Source organism: Silene latifolia, chromosome X, assembly GCF_048544455.1.
Source record: "Silene latifolia isolate original U9 population chromosome X, ASM4854445v1, whole genome shotgun sequence".
NCBI lineage: Eukaryota > Viridiplantae > Streptophyta > Magnoliopsida > Caryophyllales > Caryophyllaceae > Silene > Silene latifolia.
In genome coordinates this window covers 329,785,670-329,811,762 of record NC_133537.1, presented here as the reverse complement: position 1 = coordinate 329,811,762, position 26,093 = coordinate 329,785,670, and the positions used below count along the sequence as shown (strand labels likewise).

General features: G+C 34.7%; 3 protein-coding genes across 7 annotated transcripts in view; 1 reads left to right on the top strand and 2 right to left on the bottom strand.

Annotated features, from left to right (window-relative positions):
* Positions 1-35: 35 nt before the first annotated feature.
* LOC141618547 (rhodanese-like domain-containing protein 14, chloroplastic) lies at positions 36-2,502 on the top strand. 2 transcript variants are annotated; one of them, XM_074435654.1, is made up of 6 exons: positions 36-449; positions 580-626; positions 813-905; positions 1,073-1,211; positions 1,299-1,401; positions 2,157-2,502. In XM_074435654.1, exons 1-6 carry the CDS (start codon positions 233-235, stop codon positions 2,269-2,271), a joined length of 714 nt encoding a protein of 237 aa, XP_074291755.1. In that variant the 5' UTR covers positions 36-232; the 3' UTR covers positions 2,272-2,502. The 2 variants fall into 2 exon arrangements, with proteins under 2 accessions (XP_074291755.1, XP_074291754.1); XM_074435653.1 differs by having other exon boundaries at positions 70-449; positions 577-626.
* Positions 2,503-2,584: 82 nt separating this feature from the next.
* On the bottom strand, positions 2,585-5,638 carry LOC141618546 (uncharacterized). The gene is made up of 7 exons (XM_074435652.1): positions 5,252-5,638; positions 5,024-5,170; positions 4,322-4,420; positions 4,010-4,201; positions 3,759-3,878; positions 3,365-3,436; positions 2,585-3,070 (listed from the first exon to the last, which is right to left on the bottom strand). The coding sequence occupies exons 1-7, from the start codon at positions 5,507-5,509 to the stop codon at positions 2,846-2,848; spliced, it is 1,113 nt and encodes a 370-aa protein (XP_074291753.1). The 5' UTR covers positions 5,510-5,638; the 3' UTR covers positions 2,585-2,845.
* A 4,195-nt stretch (positions 5,639-9,833) lies between these two features.
* The window catches only part of LOC141618544 (serine carboxypeptidase-like 3), a 46,710-nt gene continuing 30,450 nt past the window's right edge, over positions 9,834-26,093 (bottom strand). For 2 of the 4 annotated variants that reach the window (XM_074435648.1, XM_074435650.1), the window contains 5 exons: positions 12,968-13,039; positions 12,771-12,892; positions 12,249-12,362; positions 10,224-10,269; positions 9,834-10,108 (listed from right to left, as the gene is read on the bottom strand). In XM_074435648.1, coding sequence (XP_074291749.1) covers positions 10,025-10,108; positions 10,224-10,269; positions 12,249-12,362; positions 12,771-12,892; positions 12,968-13,039 — 438 coding nt within the window. In that variant the 3' untranslated portion in view covers positions 9,834-10,024. The remainder of the gene's footprint in view (positions 10,109-10,223; positions 10,270-12,248; positions 12,363-12,770; positions 12,893-12,967; positions 13,040-26,093) is intronic. The other 2 variants (XM_074435649.1, XM_074435651.1) reach the window with 2 other exon arrangements.

Sequence of the window (26,093 nt, the reverse complement as noted above, 5' to 3'; positions counted from 1 at the left end):
CTTGAAACTTGAGCATCAAAGTTGACAGTTGATAGTAAAAGAGTTGCAGGAAGAGACAATCTGGTTGGATGAGGGCATATCCAAATAAAATCACACCCATCTAATAACCATCACTAGATCAGATTATCTCTAACCAAAATATCTTCACAAACAAGCATCTATGCTTCATCAATCATCATTAGTAACTTCCAAACTTAACTTCTAACCCGAAAACAAAAGAAAAAAAATAAGAATGGCTTCTTTTACCTCAGTCACACAGCACCAATCAATCTCATCCTCATTAAACCACATATTCCATGATTCAATCCTGTTTCGGTCATCAAAAACCGGTCAATCATGCTCATTGATGAATAACTCGGGTATGAACACGAGTGCGAGGCTAAGGTTCCATAGTGCGCCGATGGGGTTCAGTGTTAGAAATGCAGCAACTAAACCAGCCAAGTCACCAGGTAGTTCTAACTCTTTTCACTTCTGAACATTAAGTCATTTTGAGCTGTTTTGGGAACGGGCGGCCGGGTGGGGTTCATGTACATGAATAGGTTGTCCTGACCATTTTTATAATCTACTCTGAGGTAGCAGCTGAAGAAGAGTGGAAAGTAAAGCGCGAAGTTCTGCTCAAGAAAAAGGTATGGCCAAAGCACATACCAGATACAGGTAGTCTAGTATGAGACGACTGTGTGCATAAAACCAAGCCATTAACGATATTACTCATATTAAATGAGGAATAGGATAGTAATGGCTTGGTTGTATGACTGTCTCAATTAAATTTTGCATTCTAGATAAGGATCCTAGAAGTTTGATTACCTTTGCAGGTAAAGACAGTGGACGTGAAAGAAGCTTTGCGTTTGCAGAACGAGAATAACTTTGTGATTCTTGATGTACGCCCTGAAGCAGAATTTAAAGAGGTTAAACTCTGCTTATTGTTTACAGTTAACCTGAATCTACATAATTGAACTCGGAAACTTCAGAAAGATTTCATGCAAACATGCCTAGAACTAGGGGTATTCTAGATGAAGTTAACAAGGTCTCGGAAACTCGACAAAATTTTAAGAGTATCCAATGTTTTGGGCAGGGACATCCACCAGGCGCCATCAACGTGCAAATATATAGGCTTATAAAAGAGTGGACAGCCTGGGACATTGCTAGGCGAGCTGCATTTGCATTTTTTGGTATATTTTCAGGGACAGAGGAAAACCCTAACTTTATACAAGGTAAAACGAGGTTGTAACGTATAAGCTTATCCTTATTATGAATGAATACTGCTCTAGAACTTACTAATCATTTGCTTCACACAACAGAAGTTGAATCAAAGTTGGACAAAAATGCCAAGATAATAGTCGCCTGTTCAGCCGGGGGTACCATGAGACCCTCCATGAATCTACCAGAAGGTCAACAATCAAGGTACACATCGGCTGTCTCCTAAATTATTCCTGTCTAGACTTTTAACTGTCATCTAGTTGCAAGACATACTTTACAAGCATTATAACCTTCTACTTATAGGAGTTAGAGTTGACACAAAATTGACTCGATGAGATAGTTACCTGACCCGAACCCAACTTAACCCTAAGTGAAATATTGACCCCACAATACTTGAACCTGATATAACCGAAATTAAACTGTGTCACCTGATTGTCAGCTTTACCAGTACCATATCAACGTAGACACAAGGCATGTTTCTATCATTTCTTGACCTAGTTAGTAGTTAGTACAACATCTCCATTCAGAAACAGTTCTGAAGTTCCACAATTGATGTGCACAAGAAATCAAAATCATGAATGGAAGGTTTATAGATTATGGTCTTCGACACCATCTCTTAGGCATTTTCTGGAGTAGAAAAATTAAAGGGAAAGTAAGAGGGACAAAATCCTTTTTTTGATAGCAAGTGCGGTTGGAGGGATCCGTTTCCCCTCTTCCAAGCCTAATCGAAATCTCTCCAACATAGGAAAATGAGATTGGCCCATTCCGTCTCACCTCCTCCTCCCTCCCTCCCTTTCCCTTCCATACACCCCCCTCACCACTTTTTCCCTCTTTATGTTTCCAAATAAAGGGATAGTCTCTATTTAAGTGTACTATTATGCATGAATTTCGTATCCCCTATATACAGAGAGAGGAGGTCATATTACTTACTAATGCTATGAATAAAACTATATGTTCAGGTCACTGATAGCAGCTTACTTGCTAGTATTGAATGGATACGATAACGTATTTCATCTAGAGGGAGGTCTGTACAATTGGTTTAAAGAAGATTTGCCAGTAGTTTCAGAGGAATAGAATCCAAGTAGTGAAAAGAAGAGAACAACTATCACATTATGAAGACAGTAATTTTGCACCTGAGCTGGATATGTAATGTGTATTCACTACGAGTTCGCTGGATGTAGGAGTACACTCCAACCCCTTCAGTACAGCTATGCGTTCAATGTACAGTTACCATTCAGAAACTTTATTGACATCTGCATCAAAGATACTTTTTCACTAGTAAAAAAAAAAAAATTAGCTTCACAAGTCCTGAATCAGATTGCTTGAAAGGTTTAATTACTCATGCATGATGCATAAAATTAGCTACATGAAAGGAACAACATCATGAGTTAAAGATATGATTGACCTTTACATTTAAAGTCCTAAGAGAGATTGAAATCTCTTTAAAAAAACACAAATTCTCATATGACTGTTTTATGATAATACGGAGTATATCGCAAGACTAACCATATACACTAATTCAAAGTTTCAAACTAATCAAAAGAGTGAACAACAAAATATGGTAATTGAAGACTTGAAGTCAGTTATAGAAATAATACTCCCTATATATGTGAATTCAAATATAGTTTCAGCCTTCTCTGATGTCAGTTTATGCTTTCAAGGATGCTCTTGCCATCTCAATGGCACCTTCATTAGTCTTATTCCCTCCGATAAAACCACTCATGTGGACAAATACACAGCCAGGGATGCCTGATATCTCAGAAAGTTCATTGCCTTCTAAACCCCTCCACTGATTCGGCAAGGGCTTCCGGCTTTCAAATCTATCAGGTCCAACAGCTACTGCCTGCACTCGCCAAGATGTTCTTCTATCATCCTGCTTAAATAACCATGGAAACGAATGAGAGACTCATTATGTTATGTTTTTAAGTTATGATAGATGAAAGCAAAATTGCTCACGAAATTGGCAACACTTCTTTTTATATTGAAGACTTGAAGTTAATTACATAACATGGGGGTAAGGCTGCGTACATTCAACACCCCCCTACCCTAACACTTTGTGGGAGCCTTTGAGGCACTTTGTTAATGTTGTTATATTTAGCTTGCATTTGATGTTGGCATCAAAATGATGTGCCGGCCAATCAACATCGAAGGCTAATGCATACTTTACCTCGTAGATGACATATTTGACAGAGGGCTCAATCTTCATTTCCTCCTCAAGCTCAAATATATGAAGCTTCCACTGTTACAAAATGCAAAACAAAATTTAGAATCTCACAAATATATAAGATTGTACTTCAGTGCAAGGGTCCAACACTTTACTGCACAGTGAGTCCATAAATTGACAGATGCACCTTACGGCAATTGAGGCCCTCAGGCACGGGACTTTTGTTGTCCAGTTTTAGTGCTTAACAGAAAGTAGGGGTATAGTTCTGTGTAATAATCTCTTTAAAATATAATGGGACACTGGAAACGTTTTGGCTCCGCCACTGAAGCTTGAATATGAGAATCACCCAAGGGTTTTTAAGTATTTTTAGTAACAACAGGTAGTAAGCCTCACTTACAGGACAAGATTTCTTGAGGACCATGATTTCTCCACTGGAATCGACATCATGCCTTGCTGCGAGACACTCCATAACGATTGATCGAGCAGGTAACCATGATCGTGCATAGAAATGGACGGTCTGAAACAGAATTTCTCATCGTTATAAATTAGTTAGGGAAAGGAAAAGCCTATGATGCTACTACCCATATAGTAGAAATAGGATATTGGCAAAATGAGAAAATCATTTAATTAATCAGTGCTCGAACTCACCTCCAAAAACTCGGTTCCGGTCAAAGTCATGGCCTTCTGAAAAGCATCATTTTCTCGTTCAGATGATTGATCAGGATCTGTCCAATTAAGATTCAATCTTCCCACTCTAGATGACAAGTACGTATTGATTACGTATTTTGGCAAGAGATCTGAATTGTATTGGCTGATTCCATTGTCTGCAGCATCAACTGCCTGCCACCACAATGGCCAAATTGTGAATACGAATTTAGCAGTATAAAGTTATCCACTCAGCATCTCACCACTCACAGTCACAAGTCAACCCCTCCTTCCCCATACGCGAAGTTCAAATACCTCAACAAAATTCTTGTAGACAGCTAGAAACAAGCGATACACATCTGGGTGTTCCTGATCAACTTCAAGCTGTTTCGCTATTATCTCTTTTCCATAATACTACAAATCCAAAGATAAGTATCATCAGACACATTCAACTAAAAGCAAACATTCCTAAAACATATAAAATCTCATTAAACCAAAATCATATTCCGTTGATGAATTGGTAAATACAATGAACGGAATACGGAAGACGTACTCGGCCTAACAAAATCAAACCCGAACCAATAATACTTACTCCCTCCGTCCCAATCATTTATTTACCTTTGATTAAATACCTCTCACAAATAATATAATAGGTAAACAAATGATTGTGACGGAGGGAGTACAAATTGTACACATGCTCAACATTTCCATAAAACAAGTGTCTACCCCATTGGATATGAAAGATAACCACTTCCACCATTCATTTGGGTTCACTCCATTTTCCTTTGGGACGTTCAAATTAATTCACTACATTTCTACTTTCGGTAATTTAACCCACAAAGCACTCCAATGCGAGTGCAGGCAATACTCTTCTCTAAATTATTTTTTCACTTAAAACATTAGTCCAAAAGCAAATGAAGTGAATTTAAGTGAACGGAGAAATTAAGTTACACTAAGCGCAAATATAAAATCATGCGAAAAAAGAAAGCAATTTCAATGAGACATTTCGTCGAGCACCTTATAGACAAGACCAGCACTGCTAAGCTTAGTATCAAACCCATGACCAAAAACCTCATTAAACCCCTTTTGATGATGATCATACCGGTCTCGAGTCGGCTCAAACACACCACCAACATCCACCACAGCATCCAGCGTCTCCAACACCTAATCCATAAACCCCATGTCAAAACTCAATGCTATTAATTAATTTAATTAATATTAAAATAGAAAGGGTTAGAAGATAACCTCGGGATCACGGGTTCGGACGATATTTGAACCCGAGAATTTGGAGGTGAGGCGGAGGAGGGAGCAGCCAAGAGCCTCGTCGCAATGGAAGCTACCATTGTGGGTCCCAATTCGCTTAGGGAGTGTTAAGGTGGAGGATGAAGACGAAAGAAAGCGATTGTACGACGTCGTATTGAAAGGAGGAATGAAGGTGGGTTTGTGAGAACGGTGTAAGAGTAGCTTCAGTGTGGAACTCCATGGACGGTAGAGAGTTGTCATTTTAAGTTTGCACCAGTTTTTTTAAAAGACGCGCGGTTATCTTATGAAAAATTCTTGTATCTTTCCGGAGTCGAGGATCGTAATCTTTATTCATTATTTCATTTGCTATATTTTATTTCACAAATTCTCATTATTGACGGACACTATCCGTCTATACGTATAGACGGATACTATTTCCCCTCATAAAATATCCATTTGCCATAAAGTGGGAAGCACATGGGGGTGCCTCACCTTGTCCTCCCTACCCATTTTATTAGAGGTTTTTACTCGTATGTTCGCCCCACCCGTCTATACCAAGACCTATTGATTTATTTAGTGGATTGCCTTTAGGTTATTTAGATATGGGTACCATCCTTTCAAGAGTCAAAAGAATTTTTCATAGTCTTAATTATAAAAGTGGTAACTAAAATTAGCAATGTGTATCAATTAATCCTAATACTCGTAACAAATAATCTAACTACTATTAACAAAACCTTAGCCATTTCTTTATACAAGTAATTGCTAAATTTGCGACGAGTCAAAAAGCCCATTCTAGCCCTGAGCCCGTTTGAGCCGGAGAGGAGCGGGTTTTGGGCGATCAAATGAGCCTAAAATCTAGATCTAACTCAGCCCGTTTTATGTGTATGGACTTATAGCGTCATTTCGGCTCGAACCTGGCCTTGCATGGTTCTTACAAAAAAAAACACACTTATTTGTTGGATTTTGTTTTGAAGTGAGGTTCTAAACCAAGCTAATTAGCGCTTTTTGCTTATTTTAAACTATTTTCTCCGATGGGTTTATGTCATCACGTTTTCTTCATTTTTACAGATATTAGGTAAATCACTGCTTTTAGGGTAGCGATTTCACCCTAAAGTAACTTACCAATCAAAGTTACACCTATAAAAAAATTGCACAAAAATTCGCTTATAATGTTACCTTTCAAAAATAAGACAAACAAGTGAACGAAACACATGTAATGAAATAGGTAAAATAAATGACCGGGACCGTTGGAAGTAGAAGAAATTTGGAGAGGAAAACTCATTTGCTTCCTTCCCCCTACTCTCTTTTCCTTTCCTTTCTTTTCCTTTCCTTCCCCTCTATCTAATAAACTACTTGAACAAGCACAAGTTCATCAAACAACTTGGAAAATTTAACTGGACCATTGCCTTCTTTGTTGTAGGTAAGATTTGGTGGGAAGAAAATCGAAGTACATACATCATTACGTAACAAACGATGCTCATCGTCTTGGTCATCCTCGTCTGTTGGTTTGCTGAATGCACACTTTTTAAAATAACCTTTAAAAGGTAACTGGATTTGCAAATCAGAGTAAGCAAGGTTAGTTATCAGGAACATAACAAAGCGTAGAGAAAAGACCCGCGTCCCAAAGATCCTCCGCTTGTGGGATCACAAAAGTCGCTTCTCCTAGCATGAAAATCACTTGATCTGCCATTAAAAGCGGAATCACAGAATACCCACTGGTCTTTGCTATGATTGTCGTCGAGGACAAATAATAAGTTATTTTCTTCACATCTCTTGCTCTCGTGTTTTACATGGATAAAGTAATAAAGTAAGCCTTTGCATTCAAATAACGAGCAATTGCTGAGATCACAGAGTGTGATCTTGAAACGAGTCAGGGGAGTTTGGGTGAGACTTCATTGATTCGACTCTGTCTTTGGGTTTGTTTGTCTATTTTTTCTATTTCTTGTAAAGGGAGCTGATGAGACGTAGTTAGTAGGTGTTAATTTGTTCAAATTAGAGGCTTTGAGACGATTTTTCGTGTGCTTTATGGAATAATTTGCTAAACAAATGTATTGTAGATAACTTGTGAGTTTTGGAGTGATCTTAATTAGTCACGAAGATGGTTGTTTGAGTTGATGGTTCTTTGAAGCAATGTTTGACCCGGGTAGAGTAGAGATGAAGATGGATATTTCAAGCTAAGGAGAAAGAAGCTAGGCGCAACCTTCACGTGGTTCCCATATACGGAGTATCAATTGAGGAAGTGTGAGAGTGTTAGTAACCCTTGTGGCTTTTGGATAAACTGGTACTTCATTCTAAATACATCTCCTTTATTGTTGGAGGAATTAACCCAAAATTACTTTCTTTCTAAGTTTCTAAAGTGATTTTTTTGCAGGTTTTTAATTTCTCGTCATTTGGATACCTAAAATATAAATAATCTAAGAATGCGCTAGACTCCGAACAAATAACAAAATCACGTGATTCATTAAGCCAAATTGGCCAGTACTTCAGCGGATATCCGATCTGAAACCTTCATTAGCATCGGATATCCGTATCAGAAACTTATTAATTCCATTACCCGATATCTAATCCTAATACTTCGGATATTTGAATTTTCACATCCTAAATTTCTGGCTCGGATATCCGATCCAATTAATACAAAACAATCTTACTCCATTGTCAATATCCAATTCTAATACTTCGAATATTTGAATTTCTACGTCCTGAATTACTGGATCTAAATTTACAATTTTTTTCTTAAAATTTTCCTTACAATTTTTTAAAAATGACCATGATTTAATAATCGCTTTTAATTAATGATTTTACAATAGTTTAGTGTAGTTTAACACAATTTTCCCGAACTACTGAATTATGTTCGAAACTTAAATTTCGAAATTCATAGGGTCCTGCTATATACGTCGACAATTTACTAATTATCGTCGACAATTAATGTAAATTTCCAAGTTTGCCTCCATAACATAACTACATATCCGTCTCACTAAAATGCAATTTCCGTCTCACTAAAACATAAAGTCAATTTCCGTCTCACTAAAACACAAGTCAATTACCGTCTCACTAAAATCTTTCAAACAAAAAAAAAGACGGTTTTTCAAAATAAAAAAAAAAAAAGCGGGATTTGTAACTAACAACATGAACGAGAACGATTTTAACAACGATTTCAACAATGAATCTAGTAACGAGGTGAGTTTACGATTTAGTTTTGTCTAAAATTTATGTTTTTTAGAAAAATTTTGGCAATCATCTGCAACGTCCAAAATAAATTGATTACAAATGGAATTAGAATCACCCAACAATGATGTGGTGATTTCATGATCATCTAGTGGTCTTCTGGATCATCCCCCTAGTACGCGGTTGATTCAAGAGCTTTATTGGCGATCATCTGCAACTCTCAATAATAACTTGCGGTATTAAAGTTGGAGTGATTGTGATATATACCTAACATTTTTAAGGAGAACATTTTATGCGCTCACATGAGTTCTTAACGGTATTATTATTACTACATACTCATATAAACTAAGTGCAATTCTTTCTACTATCCTATTAAAAAGAACTCCTTATTTCAAGAATAAACTAGGGAGAAGTTTGAGGTTACACATGAGTGCTGATAAAATATGTCGAAAAGACTCGAAATCCTTTATGGATCAAGTACTATATCATGACAAGGAGTAAGTTAGGCTCACTTTTAACCTGTTCGAAGTTGGGGCATTGCATACTAAGGGGGCGTTTGGTTCAAATGGGAGAAAGGGCAAGGGAATAAGAAAGGCAAAGGAAAGGAAAGTAAATGAAATCTCTTATATTTGTCTTCTTGCTTGGTATGAAAAAAAATATGAGAATCAAAGCAAAAAAATCAACCACGTTAAAAAACCATCACCACCCACCACCTCCCTCCGAAACCGACACCAACCACCACAATCGTTATCATCGACGACATGCCGAAGTCGACCGGCCGCCGGCGAGCTTTCCTACCCGTCGTGATGTTGACAAGAATCTGGAGTGTCGAATTTGAGCTGACAGAGTAATTAATGGTCAACAATTGTTTACAATGCTTAATAAACACTTACGAAACTCGCTGCTTGAACAATTCTTGGAGCCCCAACCCACATGCTCACTTATTTGACTTGAGGATTCATTTTGTACTAATTACAAAGTACAAGTTTTTTGGTTATTAGATTATTCCAGTTAATTATGATTGAAATGTCAGACATTAGATTGGTCACGATTACATTGAGAGTTGAGTTCGAATTTAGGGCGGGGCGCAGGCGACGCGAGCTCCGGTGAAATTGGCGGTTCCGGCAAACGTGGCAGTGACGGTGGTGGTAGCTGGCAGTGACGGACTTACGGTAGTGGTAATTGGCAGTGACCGTCATGCATGGAGTGTTGTTCATGGTACTCAAATGAGGTTGGGAAGGGAATCAATTTGATACCTTAGGGGGGTGAGTGGAATGAAGATAGAGTGCTTTGGGGTGATGAGAAGGAATGGAAGGGGGAAAGGAAAATGCAAAAATGGTAAAACAAACAACAACAAAGGGAAAGGAGGGATATGATTCCTTTTCCCTTTTCTTTAAACCCTCAACCAAACGCCCCTAAATCAAAATGAAGTAAAAGTAAAATGTTGTATTCGTGATTCTTATCAATTATAACGACATTTCCATCAAATCTCATATTATTATATTCTTTACCAACATTTGAATTATTATATTTAATTTGATGTGTTAAGAAAATACATATAACTAATAACGTACAACTAACCCAATTCAACTTATTAGAACTATAAAGTTCTCATAAAGCGTCTCCTGCAATCCATCGCTTGAACATAGCTGCACATTCCTTGGGCTTATATTCAGGAGCAGTATGTCCAGCTCCCTATATTCACATTACAAAATATTGGACATCTATTACTATTTTTTTATATATATTCGTTTGTTATTTAAACTTTAATTACATTCCTTAAATCAAAAATATTTAAAGAGTAAATTACCTTGACGGTTGCAAATGTCATCTTGTTCGAGTAAGTCCTCGTGTATCTAAATCAACAAAACAAAATGGTAAGTTCTGGTAAGAACACCCTCTTGGAAGAAAATTATGAGAACTTTTACGGATTTTACGTGGCGTGTATTATGAATATACATTGTGTACATTCCAAAAGTCAAACTCCACCACTTATTCAATGGTCAATAACGGCGGACAAACAATGTTATTGGTTAAATTGGTCAACAGTTAATGCCGACGAATAGCCTCGATCAATGACCAAGTTTGATTAGAATGTACCTCATATATTATTGGAATGTCCCTTAAGCAAACCTGAAATGTACCTTATATTTTGTTCTCATGTAAATCTGAAATGTAAATTGTATATCATGGAAATGTATCTTATAATTTATTCTCATTTTTATTTGATATGTACCTAATCTACATGTACCAAAATTGATTTTCACAATTTTCACCAAAATTGATTCTCACTATTTTATAATGTACCATTCAGTATTTTGAAATATCCCTTATAGTGTTGGAGTGTTCCTGATATTTAGGGAATACCTCTATGTATTTTTAAATTAGTCATGGTATCGTTACTTTTTCAAACACATCGGAGGCATCCCTAAATTTTTTACCAAGTATACACCCTAATCTAAGTTGTAACCTACCATTAGGAGCATAACTTTATTTCAAAACATTATCTTCCAACTCAAAAATATTTTAGAATTTTGGATTTTCCCTTAAAATAATTTTGTAAGGAGTAAAAATAAATTAAAATGTGATATTGGTAAATGTATCTACAGAAGAATAATAATTCTTTAAGACATAAGGTTTTTTAGTACTTACTCAAAAAACAAATACTAGTAGTCCAATTAGGGGTGATAACGAGTATAGCTGAGCGCAAGCCTGGAGTTGATTGGGTCGAGTTCGAAAAGTCCGAAAGCCTGCTCGGCTCGAGCTTAAGCTCGGCTCGCGGTTCGAGTTGATCTTGACTTATTCAAGGAAAATATGTTTATTTAGGATTTGAACTCTGATCATTTGTTTGGAGTAAGAAGTTAGAAAAATCTCTCCTACTTTAATATGTTGATAATTTAGCTATTAAAAGTTATTTATCTAACTTAATTGTGGTCTTATGACCCTAACATACTAAACATGACAATGTCATTTGACTCATTACTTAAGTTTTTTTTTTTTTTTTTTAAATTATTCTAATTTTATGAATATAATATTAAGTAAATACATTTAAGAAGGTTGAAGAAAGTAAAATATTGAATAAAAATATATCGAGATGCTTGCAAGCTTAGAGCCAAGTTTTGATTTGGTCGCCTTGACTCGCAAAGTATTCAAGTCGAGCTCACATGAGCCGATTTTTGACCAAGTCGATCTCGAGTTGCTCGCAAGTTGGCTCATCTTATTATCACCCCTAGGCCAAATGGTTGAGATGTTCATATAATCCTTTAAGGTCTAATTTTCAAATCACAAAAAAAAAATATTAACAACAGTTGCAGTGATAGAGAATTGAACCTGAAACCATTTGGTTAAATGTGTACGAAAACAACCAACTAAGCCATAAATATGAAAACATGAGTGACGAAATAAAGACATGAGTGAAGAATATGAGGACTAATGGTGGTGGAGAACAATTGGTGAGGAAGATGAAGTTGATGGAAAGTTAGAGTTAACGGAAAGCTTAACAAATATTACAATTTAGGTTATGGTGTACAATAGGGAACAGACTTTAGGGGTACTACGTAGAATTTGGGAAAAAAGTCAAGCGGTATTTTGTACATTTTTTTAAATGTACTTATAATTGTTTTTAAAAGCACTCGGAGATTCTTATTAAAAGATTCTGCAAATAAATTCTGAAAATCGCTTATGTACGACATTAGAATACTCAAAGGTACAATCCAAAATATGGTATCACCTCTCTCTCTCTCTCTCTCTCTCTCTCTCTCTTCTCTCTCTCCCATTAAATGATTACATGAATCAGAAAATATAGAAAGGGAATATTTAGTTGGAGTCAACTTACCCAGCAATTTGGCTATCAACAATCCATTTTCGCCATTCATCATGAATTGTGTAGTTTAGTGATCTTATCCATGTTTGAGTTCCAATAAATGGCACAATAATGTCATGGTCTCCACTAATTCAAAATAATTAAAGAACTCATCAATCTTGTATATGTAAATTGTTAAAAAGAACATATATGTAAATGTATTTAAACAATTTACTTTCTATAATATTTTCCTATAATAAAAGATGGACCCAAAAAAGGTGTAGAAACATAACAGATAAGGTGACTTTATTTTGATAGCATTATATTTTATGATGATTACCAACGTATCAAAATATGACATCTATCAATATAAAAGATTTGTTTATCAAAATAAAAAATTTCTTAATTTTTTTAATTGGGTTTGTTACTTTTAAACTAGTTTTATGTATTTCGTATTATACAATAATTTATTTTTGAATATTATAATTAAAATCATTTACTTATTGAAAAATATAATGTCAAGTAAAAAGGATGAATATTGCATTTTAGACTAACCTATATATTAGCGATCGAAAGCCCTTGGCACTTAATTTGACATGGTATTTGACGCTGCTCTCAACTTCATATCTATAGTGATATTTTCCATCGTGGCATCGAATCCATTTTATAGGGGTTCCCTATTACGTATAAGTTAGTAGACAAATTTATTAAAAATAAGCTACTTCAAGTGAGAGTGTGAGAATTTGGCTTACCTTATAAGCATGTAAAGCTTCTTGAACACGATTATCATTCATCCAATATAGAGACAGTTTGTAACTTTCCTTCTAAAGCGTCATTAATAAAAAAAAGTATAAAGTTATTATAAGATTATTAAGAGACATACCTCAATTATAAATATAGTAGGTATGACTATTAGGAGACATAAGATTATTAAGAGACATACTTACAATTATAATAAGAATCAAATGAATATATCATGAAAAATGTAAGTACTAAATCATTTATTCCATATTTATTAAAACATTCCTTTGATTTTCTCTTTCTTTATGCATGCAATGGGTGCCCTTTAGGTACACGTTAGAAAATCCGTTAAAATTAGATGTTATGCAACGCTTGGACTCTTTCGTCTATATTATTCTTAATATTCAAAACATCACATTGACTATACATCATTTTCGAAACCCAATTTAAACAATCACAAAAATTTATTTAGTAAATATACATTTATTATCAGATATCTTGGTGGTTTTCAAGGCTAAGTTCTAGTAGAGCAAAAAGACGATACATAGTTAATGTTTGGCTAACAACTTGTCTTTCTTTAAACAAGATTTAGCTTTATATGAGAATTTTGGAGAAAATATTTAGAGTTGTGAATAAAAAAAATTATTTATACAAAAGTGGGAATTTAAAAATTTAAATGAAAATATGAGAGATCATTAAAATCACAACAACAATAACAAGTACTACTATAAAAATCAAGTTTTAGTCATGTAATGCATGATTTGGAGCCATTCAATGTGTAGTATCGTTATGATGAAAATTTAAAGAGGAAAAATAATATAGGTAAAGAACAAACAATATCAACAAAACAAGGCGATTTTGGGCAAAATATAAAATCAAGACGATAATGTAAACAAAAATAAAGGAATATAGAATTAGAAAAACATGTAGAGGTAACAAAAAAGGTAATATGTAGAAAATTATTTCTCAATATCATAATTATTTACTTTGCAACTCACATCACTCTTATTTATATTTTGTGAGGTTCTTTTATGCCTTGTTGTAGGCCTGGGCGAGGCTTCAAAAGCTATTTTTATGCTTTGTATGTTGGAGAACAATAGTGCGATCACATTAATAAAACTCATGATAAGAATACGTAAAGGGATGATTCATTTTTATACGTCAACTGATCAACATTAATCGGTAATGATTGGTTGACTAGAATTTGACATTACTGTCGTTTGACGGTGGTGATCAGTTGATCCCTTAAGGTCGCACCTAAAGGACAATTCCCTTAATAGATAAATTAATTAACTGTATAATGATACAGATTAATTAATTCCTTAAAATTGAACAATTTACATATGTGAGTGAGAATATGAATCTTATTGTAATTCGATTAAATAAGATTCGTTTTAGTAAATAAAATATTTTTATATTACTAAAACTTTGTTTATGAAACAATTAAATTAAGAATGATCGGTTAATTATAATTACAATCTGTTGTAGATTATATTAAACGTAAACCATTTTATACACTTGTAATCATGAATTACTAGTCAATTGTTATATATAATTCTATTAATATATGTAATGATATTTAATTGTTAAATATGCATTAATGTTATTAAATAACATGTTACATGTCACATATTATATGATAAAATGACAATTGACAAAAATAAAATGGATTACATATAAAATGGGGCACCGGTTTTTTATGGGTATTTAGGTGAAGTGGTTAATTATTTTTAATTGTTGAAAACACAATGATTAACCTCTAAAACTAGACTTCACCCTAGTTTTGTTTTGAGAAGAACAATTGCAAAAGTGAAAGGCATACATGGGCTCCCTTTGGTCACTCCCTCCAACCGGTTCCCCACTCCCCTAAATAAGAATTAAAATTGTTCTTATTCTTATTCTAAGCATTCTAACATTAGTTTTCACACAACTAATTATCTCTTGTTCTCACATTCTCTCTAAAATTAGTTTTAGAACACACACTTGTTCAAAATCAAATATTCGTTTTGGTTACTACAAGTAGTAATAAGAAATAATATTAGATTAAATTTTAAGGTCATCTAATAATGATATCTAGTTAATATATTATTAGATTTAAGGGATTGTCTTGGTGCAATTGAAAGGAGGTTCTCACAATATTCAGACAAAGGACGATCATCCATTTATTTTGAGCTCAAGAACAAGTGAGAAAGGTGTTTTTACTTGTGCCCTTAAAACCGATTTTATCATTGTAAGGATTTTTTTCTTACTTTCTATTTATAATTTATTTTGCATGCATAAGATCAACATCTAACTTTAAAGAGTAAATTAGATCAACAATTAAAAGATTTTAATTAGAGGGTTATAGAATCCTTTCAAGTGGTATCAGAGCATTGGTTGTTGCATGCATAATCGGCTTAGTTTGTCCGACTAAATTAAAACTAGAAATTTGTGATTTATGAAGATAAATCACGAAAATTTTTGCATGTCATTAACTCTGGTCCTAAAATGAATTTAGGTCATTTTGATGATTTATGGTAATTTATGGCTCATTTTTAGTAATTTTATTACATTTTAATGTATAAAATGGTGTTTAAAATGCTAAAATTAGTTAGACTAAGTTTATGACATTGAATTTTTTATATGACCTCACATGCATTTTTTACTTATTGTATGTAAAAATTCATATTAATGTGATTAAAATTGCATGATTTATAATTTTTATGAGATAAAATGACATAAATGGAGGTAAAATGGTTAAAATTAGTTAAACTTAGAAACGGGCCATGAAATTTTAATATGTTGTCACATGCACATTTTACTCACTGTGTGTAAAATTTTAGATGAACTTGATTCATTTTGCATGATTTATGAATTTTTAGGTGTAAAAATGACATAAATGGTGACTATTTTAGCATAAATAGCTAAAACAAATTAAATGGAATGAGAAAATTATTTTATGTTGCATTTGTATCCCACATATCAGATCTAAAGTTGGAACATTGATTAGATTCATCTTCATATGCTTTAGATGTTTTATTAGATAAAACCGATAAATTGCAACTATATTTTTTCTCGAAATAAATTCGAAAATTTTAACCTTGATTTTTGACATTATGAGTGTCATGGAATTTTTCCATAATTTTAAAAAATTTAAAATTTAAATTTTGAAATTATTATAATTTAATTTGGTTTATATCATAAAAGGTTATGATTTTAAGGTAAAAAATGAGCATAAATGATAAAGCAAGTTGAATTATTGTCAAAAATTGAGTGATGACTAATTTTTGAGTCCTAAGATGTTAGGATAATTAACTTGGGTTTAAATTTGATTTAAGTATTGATTTGTGATTTTAATAAGTTATTATCACGCATTTCCATAAAACCGGACTATATTTACGATACATAATTTGGCATGTTAGTTACATATTATAATGCTGCAATTTTATTGATGAATGTCATATTTTACTTATATAATTTTGGAAATATGTAATTTATCTTAGTATGGCCTTAGTTTTTAAATCGATATTACCCGTAATGAAAGGGAATATTGATTCGATTGTAATTTAATGTGATCTCGTATCACTTTTATTTTATATTGTATTAGATTTTATTTTACAAATGTATAATAGGAAGTACAATGTACATTTTATTATTTAATTATTTGTAATTCCGGAGTTTCCTAAAAACGGTACCATTCGGAAAGGAGTTCCGATGAAGACGGTGTTGTCCTTGGGAGGCGTGTCATTGAAGATTCAAGGGACCAAAGGAGTTTGTTTCCGAATATGTAATAGAATATAAGATTTTCTATTTTTTGAAAGGCCATACTAGGAAATTTGCTTTTCTTTATTTGCTTGCTTTATATGTTTGCATGTATTGCCAAATCGCCATTAACATCACATGAATTTTTATATATATCGTCTTTTCGACCGTGACGATTATAATTATCATAGTTCACTAATAGAGTTCACATAAAAGGTGATAGATAATAAATCGACAAGACCTTTCACACATATTAAAATTGAGATTAGCCTTTCCAAATAGTAGAACCCATGAATCCCTTTGACATTTGGGGTAGATTCCGTTCCCGGGGGTACTTTCATTTTTCATCGGGTAAGTGGGGTAATAATAAGTTATTACACGCGGAATTTGGTTGGTCTCAACGGGACATGAAGACTAGTCTTATGTTCCGAGGCTAGAGATGAATTTAACGTAGTTTCATCGACCGAGAGTTCTAATTGTAGAATCGGTTAAAGAGTTAACCCACCGAGTTATATTAGTGAGGGATGTATCGATTTCCCGTGCCCGAATTAATATGAATTTGGATCTCGGAATCATTTATATAATTGGGTGGAGGTCATTATATAAATGCCAAAACATGCTAAAATGTTTTCATGTATTAAACGATGAATGTTTCTTTTCCCATTATTTCGTTGTTTTATATTGTTCTTTATCATCGCTCCTACTCATATACGATATCATTCGATTATAACACGAGTCTCCGCTAAACCACTATTACTAATAACAAGTATAATCTCTTTCTAAATCCTCAAATGAACCGTTTAAATAGGGCATGGACTAGTTTCATAGGAATTATTCTATTCCATAGACTCGATAGGAGTTGTCCTATGTCATATAAGATTAGCATCTTAAAATTCCTAACATGCCTATGTATGATTTCTTGTGAAGAAATATGACTAGAGGTAATGATTAGTCAAAATATGTTTTGATAATATCATCTATGCGTCTATGGTTCAAAAGTCTTATTGCTCAAGCTAAACACTTGTCATCAAGCACTTAGGTTGTTAAGAACATGACAATGTTAAATTGGTAAATTGATTTGTTAGACATTTTGATTAACCAAATACCACAATAAAGGTAACCCTTGTGAAGGATTAACTAGGAATTTATATGAAGATAAGTCTTCATCCAGTAAAAATTCTTAAAATGAGTGGGAGCAATAAGAAGTAAGTACCTATCTTAATTGTTAAGGATAGAACTAGGTTCGAAAGAGAAGGTGTTAGACACTTAAATAGATACAAACCCAAATAAGTAAAGATCAAGGAAGTTGGTTGTGTGACTCCAACATATTCCTTTTTAAATATCAATGACATTGACATTGCATTCTTGCTAATTACCACATCATGAGTTTTTGATACAAATTTGTGAATCATGTTAGAAATTGTCACATTTCATGATTATGAAATATGGCAAAAGGATATCAAAACCACCTTTCTAAATGGGTATTTAGAAGAGATGTGTTCATAACACAATCCGAGGGTTTTGTAAATCCTTAGATTCCTAACATTGAATAATCGTATGATGACTAGCATGAATGAAATTGATATGAATGGAACTAAGGTAGTTACCATTTCATCCATATAAGTGTTATAGTGTATTCATTTTAGTTTTGTATTTAGAATTGTACCTCAATAATTGTTATGATGTACACTAAGTCTAAATAAGAATATAATTTAAGTTTTTTGTAGAAAAACGCAAAGGGTTTCACTATTATGCAATTAAAACAAGCGTTGTGCCCTTACATACCACAATTAAGTTTATGGTGAGACCATACAAATCAAGGTAATTATATTCAAACTAAAAATAAATGTCATATATATAAGACTCAAGTTGGTCACCCCAATCATTTCTCAATTCTCGATTGAAAATCGGATTTAGAAACTAGTTTTGACTAGTGTCCCAAACCATTTGATTGGAAATCTCTTGGTGTGTTCGAATCTTGTATTCAAAGCAAGATTAATTCATGGCTTCTTTCTAGAAAAAGGATTATAAATAGAGCAAGTAATCCGCTCTATTTACACTTTGAAGTGTATGGTCGAATACAATTTCAATCAGAAAAGGTTATTACTTCATCATCTCCTCTACCAACGAACTAGGTAGATACTTGGTATCCACTTAACGAGGTAAGAAGAGAAATTCTTTGAATAAGTTCAATGAATGTTTAAAAGTATCAAAACCTAGAGATTAAAAAATCAAAGTATTAGCACTTTGTTAAAATAGGGAACAATAAAGTGAAGACTTTTATATACACCAAAAAGGAGTGTGATATGTATCACAAGTTCACCTTCATAATATTAGAAAGTGACAAAGAATCCTATACGATATGATTGAATCTTTACTATAAAGTTGGAAGTAGTTTCTATCACAATTTGTCTAATATTTATTTATTCCACTAAAATAAAACATAATTAAAGCAGTCATCTACATTTTATATAAGATATGGCTAGGTATGGTGATGCGTGCATTTTATATAGGTATTTCGTATTTCATTTGCACACATTTCTATGCATATTTAGTAGTGTTTAGCTACAAATGTCCCCCGAATAGTCTACTTTGGTTTGTCTTGTATTATTTGCAGGTATGAACCAGAAAGAAGCATAATCGAGCTTAATACATGTCCCTATGCATGAATTTAGGAGATGAGTTGAGTCGGAGCTTGAAGACTACTATTTTGAGATGCGCAAAGAAGTAAGACAGCTAGGCGAGCAAAGGAAGAACTTCAAATTACTAGTGACTACTTTGAAGAGCCATATCTCGAGTTCTACAACTGATTTTCAGGTGATTCTAATTGGAGATGAAATCTTGTCCTCTTATCTTTCTAATGCCACCGAAAACGCCCTGTTTGCCTAAGTAACAACGAAATAGCAGCCATTTGAATTTCAGTGCGCGAAGCAGGAATTGTGCGCTGGAAAGTACTCGATCGAGTACTATAGTGTTCGATCGACTCCTTTTTCTACTCGATCGAGAGGTTTTAGCTTGGAATTGTTCGATCGAGTGATATAAAAGTCCTCGATCGAGTATTTAGCTATTATACTCGAGATTTTATCCCGTGATAGGTTTAGTTTTGTTAATTTTCACTTCCCTATATAAGGGAGTCGTAATTAGGTTAATAGACACTTCTTCTTTTACCTTTTAATACTTCTCTTAATATACTTTACTGCTTAATCTCATACCTTTGCTTTTTGCTTTTGTGGATTGATCTTTACGCCGGATTGTTTTTGATTGTAATCAACCTTTCTTTCTTAATCTTAATCTCATTATTTGTTTGCTTTAATTCTTGATTTCTCTCTTTATTATTTCTGCCCTAATCAGTTTATGCATAATCGTTGTTATTTCATTATGTCTTTAATTAGTACACTATATATTATTATTTTTGACACCCTTAGTAGTATGAGTAGCTAATTCCTTCTATGTCAGGATTAGGGAATCCATGGTAGGATTGTGACGATGTAGCGAATAGACTAGACGATTTATTTGTGAGAATCTGTCCCCATAGCAATATAACTGTAACACCAATTTAGTTGAATGCATGCTTCTAAATTATATTAATTTGGTTATCTTTGTTCCTGGATCGGAAGATTGGAATAAACAGACCTGCTATAAACAGTAGACTACCCCAATGAGGACGGAAGTTAAGTTAGTGGAATTCTAGGGTGGATAGCGGACCGAAAGGACCTTTTCCATGCCCTTCTCACGGTAGATTGTCTAGGCTATTTGCATCGGAGTCGATAAACTGTCGTGGTGAACCGAAATCCTGACATACTCTCTTCTATCTGATCACTTTTATCATATTTTCTCACTTTATTGCTCTTACTTTATTTCTCTTGCCCTTAAATCTTTAGTAGTTAGAAAACAAAACTTAAAACCCCCAATTGTGACTTAGATAGACGGACTTACAAATAGATACCTTGCCTCCCTGTGGAGATCGACCCTACCTATCACTAGCTTATGTTAGTTATATTTAGGTATTTATTTTTGGTACAGAAACGACCGTATCAAATTTTGGCACCGTTGACGGGGAGGCAATTGGCCTATTTATCTGTTTATTTTCGTCTTTCTTCCGCCTCAAAGGATTTATTCCTTGAGGCAGTTCTCATCTTTTTCCTTTAGGTGTTGTTTTGATAGGTCCTACAGGTCCTACCTAGACAGGATTCTAGGAGAAAGATCGTCAAAGGGAAGGCTTGAGTACCTTTGACCCTTATACCAAGATGTCTAGTGTCTCCCGAATTATAGCACAGTTTGAAGCTCAGAATGCAAGATCTGGCAAGCTGGAGAGTAGACAGTCTTGGAGTGGTTCACCTTAGCTCTGTACTACGGCTCAACAGGTGGTCCATTGTAAGAGATGTGGTACTGCGGGGCACGAAGCTCTCATTTGTCTAGCGAACGATGATGTATTCTAAGCGTTTAGGCGGCATAGACAAGTTAGTCATTCTTCTGCATATGTGCCGCCACATCCATTTTAGCAAAAAGGCTATCAAGAGTCTCCATTTGTTTGCCCGCCGCCACAACAAACTCCTCCTCCTAATAAGCAGAAAGAGGAAATTGCTGAGTTGACGTCTATAGTGAAGACACTTGCACTTCAAGTGCAAGAAGTTATGCAAACTAAAGACGCCACTATCAAGTCACTTCAAGCTCAGTTGGCTCAAGTAATGGTCGAGCAAATTTCTAGGCGGCCCGAGACCGTATCAAATTTTGGCGAGACCGCCTGTGCTGTCCACGCCCGGATTGAGACTCCCTGCGAAGGGCCGGTTCTGCCTACTAATGTTGCAAACACTGTTCAAGAGGAAGAATACAAAGCAGTCTCGTCTACCACTGTTCAAACACTCGATCGAGAGCCTTACTCTAATCGATCGAGTGAAATGCCTGAGGAAGTACTCGATCGAGAGGATGAAAGCTCTCGATCGAGCAATGAGGGAAATATGGCCTTCGATCGAGTGACACAAGTTGCTCGATCGAGTAAAATAGTTGAAAAAATGCCTCGATCGAGTTACTTAAGTGCTCGATCGAGTAATTTCTTTGCTGATAATAGTAAATGGTCGTCTAAATTTATTTCGGACGATGATTATGCAATTAAGGTTAATTCCTTTGTTACTTCTTCTGGAGGTACTGATGGGTTGACGGACCCAGAAGCTGGGCATCATACGTTGACTTTGGAGACTGGAACAGTGTGGATTGATGCCCCAGGCGGGGGAATGGACGAGGCTAGGCCGTACAAGAAGAAAGCGCGCAAGAGGGCCGAAAGTGGAGGCCAATACGCTGCGATAAGTTGTTGTTCTCCTGTTGATACGATGGTATGGAGGCCTAAAATCAAGCTGATGGATGCTGAGGGAACCTCATTCAGTCAACAGCCTTGTCGTGGGCCACTGATTTGCGTGGGTGGATGAAGAAAAGAAGGTCGAGCTGGGACCTATCTGAAACTAGCGCTACTGGGAGGCAACCCGAAGTTTAAATTTCTTTTTAGTTGGTTTTAGAACATTTTAGTTTTGTTGTGTGCTTAATAATTGGCTTACAAACCATAGACTGTAAACAATTTTAGACTTGGTTTTTTTCGCCATTTGTGGTCTGCAGGTACCACTCGATCGAGTGGTTTCATTCCCTTTGATCGACCACTTTCGCAGATTCTGCTCCTTCATCGAGCGCTATATCTTCTCGATCGAGTTTCGCTGTTTTGATTTGTATCCTTTGGCATTGCTATGAAGCTTTTAGCGACCTCCCATGTTTCTGGCTGGTTTGGGGAGGTCCCTACTTCGCGTTATCTTGTAAGCTTTCCGCATCTACACTCTCTCTCCTTTTTAGTTTGCATTTCCTTTCTCTGTTTTGGGTACAATGAGGGCATTGTACGGTTTGGTTTGGGGAGGTTATGCATCCATATCTGTGTCTGCATCTTGTTTTTATTTGCATTTCTTTTATCACGTTTAATTTCTGTATGCATTACTTGTTTATTTCCATTAAAATCAAAATCCCATAAAAATTAAAAAAAAATTCAAAAAATCAAAAAATATTCACGTTTCATTTTGCATATAGGTTGAGTCGGAACGGTAGATTTCCGTGATGATATTGCACTGTAACTTGTCATTTTTACTTGAGCCTTGCACTCTATTGACAGTTATTAGCTGAGTCTTACGTATATTTACGAGTTTTTGTTCAAATTAAGCTGACTGTGTAGACTTGACTTGATAAATTGGCAACCTACTTTACAATTTCTGAGATTTAGAGCCTTATAACTGGTGACATTCATGACCGGTTTACATAGGAATTGAAGTAGTACTCCTTGCATAGCATGTTCATCATTATTGCACAAATATGAAATTCGATTTTTTGTCAACCGCATACATTCGGGTTTGTGGTCGGTGTCACATGCAGGGAGGTGCTTGCAAATTTCCTTTTCTTACATTTTTCACCCATTTACTCCACTTAAGCCAAATTTAGCCTTTTTGACCCATTAGCTACACCCATAATTAAGCCTGCCTTGTCAAGCTAGTTTAGTGTGACTTTTGTGGTATCTTGATCCATGTTGCGAGTTTGGCTCGTTTGTTCATTTGATTGGAGTTGGTAGAAAAATGAGGAAGGATGAGAAAATGAAAAGAAAAAAAAAAAAGGGAAAGCAACGTGTGAGGAATCAAAAAAAAAAAAAAAAAAAGTTTGAAAAAATTTGGAAATCACACGTGAAACAGGAAGAAAAGAAGAAAGAAGTTGAAAATTTTTGAGTTTGGTTGAATAATAAGAGACTGACTGTGCTTATTTTTATCTTGTGACGGTCTCACTCCTCCATTTTATTCATATATTTTTGAGGAGATAGTGTATTGGATAGTGAGATATGTGCTAAAGAAGGGCACCTGTGCTTTATTTTCTAGACAGCTGAGATTCGGATGGTCCCATATGGTCTTGTTTAGGAACTAGCTTGACGCTTTACCTCCACATTTTCATAATCTGTTTTGCCTTTTCTCACATGTAGCCTCACTTTCCCATACTATTTGTAAGCCCTCGGCTGTGACGGACATTGTTGGTTTGAGTGTATGCGTAGTACTTGAATCGTCTATCATTTTTGTTGCATGCATGTTATCTAGGTCGCAGTTTAGGTGAGTGATTGTTTCTCTTTCTCTCTTAAACATATATAATTCACCATTTGCTTCATGAGAGAAGAGTGATCACGTGAGAGTCCGATTTTGTTGGTCTTGCAAGGTCGATAGGTCAACTTTATTTATGGACATCTTATAACTCGTTTGCGTGTTGACCGTTGTAGTTGTAAATGTTGATTTCTGTTGCATTAAATTGGTTCAAGTAGACAAGTTATAGCTAGCTCTGAGTTTTCATTTCCATTCCATTAGTTTGCATTTAATTTTCTTGGGGACAAGCAAATGTTTGGTTTGGGGAGATTTGATGCGTGCATTTTATATAGGTATTTTGTACTTCATTTGCACACATTTCTATGCATATTTAGTAGTGTTTAGCTACAAATGTCCCCCGAATAGTGTACTTTGGTTTGTCTTCTATTATTTGCAGGTATGAACTAGAAAGAAGCATAATCGAGCATAATACATGTCCCTATGCATGAATTTAGGAGATGAGTTGAGTCGGAGCTTGAAGACTACTATTTTGAGATGCGCAAAGAAGTAAGACAGCTAGGCGAGCAAAGGAAGAACTTCAAATTACTAGTGACTACTTTGAAGAGCCATATCTCGAGTTCTACAATGGATTTTCAGGTGATTTCAATTGAAGATGAAATCTTGTCCTCTTATATTTCCAACGCCACCGGAAACGCCCTATTTGCCCAAGTAACTAAGAAATGGCAGCCGTTTGAAGTTCAGTGCGCGAAGCAGGAATTGTGCGCTGGAAAGTACTCGATCGAGTACTATAGTGTTCGATCGACTCCTTTTTCTACTCGATCGAGAGGTTTTAGCTTGGATTTGTTCGATCGAGTGATATAAAAGTTCTCGATCGAGTATTTAGCTATTATACTCGGGATTTTTATCCCGTGATAGGTTTAGTTTTGTTAATTTTCACTTCCCTATATTAGGGAGTCGTAATTAGGTTAATAGACACTTCTTCTTTTACCTTTTAATACTTCTTTTAATATACTTTACTACTTAATCTCATACCTTTGCTCTTTGCTTTTGTGGATTGATCTTTACGCCGGATTGCTTTTGATTGTAATCATCCTTTCTTTCTTAATCTTAATCTCATTATTTGTTTGCTTTAATTCTTGCTTTCTCTCTTTATTATTTCTATCCTAATCAGTTTATGCATAATCATTGTTATTTTATTATGTCTTTAATTAGTACACTCTATATTATTATTGTTGACACCCTTAGTAGTATGAGTAGCTAATTCCTTCTATGTCGGGATTAGGGATTCCATGGTAGGATTTTGACGATGTAGCGAATAGACTAGGCGATTTATTTGTGAGAATCTGTCCCCATAGCAATATAACTGTAACACCAATTTAGTTGAATGCATGCTTCTAAATTATATTAATTTGGTTAACTTTGTTCTTGGATCAGAAAATTGGAATAAACAGACCTGCTATAAATAGTAGACTACCCTAATGAGGACGGAAGTTAAGTAAGTGGAATTCTATGGTAGATAGCGGACCGGAAGGACCTTTCCCATGCCCTTCTCATAGTAGATTGTCTAGGCTATTTGCATCAGAGTCGATAAACTGTCATGGTGAACCAAAATCCTGACATACTATCTTCTATCTGATCACTTTTATCATATTTTCTCACTTTATTGCTCTTACTTTATTTCTCCTGCCCTTAAATCTTTAGTAGTTAGAAAACAAAACTTAAAACCCCCAATTGTGACTTAGATAGACGGACTTACAGATAGATACCTTGCCTCCCTGTGGAGATCGACCCTACTTATCACTAACTTCTGTTAGTTATATTTAGGTATTTATTTTTGGTACAGAAACGACCGTATCACATGGTAACTAAATTGTAGCTTGTTTTGATAGTGAACATGTGGTCTCTCTTCCTACATGATCACGAGAACAAAGGGTTTGTGGCTCGTGATGCTGTCTATCAAAGAAAAGAGGATTATTTCTTATAGACAGAGTGGGAGAAAATGTTCAAGAGCCACAAATTGAGAATAAAACGTGGGAAGATGTTCCTTCTTGGTTAAAAATCAGTAAATATTTTCAAAATCTAAGTAGACAGGAATCATGTTATTTTGAAAATAACAAACCTGTTGTAACGCCCCGTAAATTTCGGACCGTTAATATATTTCGAAAATAATTAATTAATCAAGTAAAATTTGACAATAATGTATTTAAAGTAAAAATAATTCAAAGAAATATAATTTTATTATATTTTGAAGAAAAGTATTTATTTTGATAGTTTTGAAATGTTTAAAAAT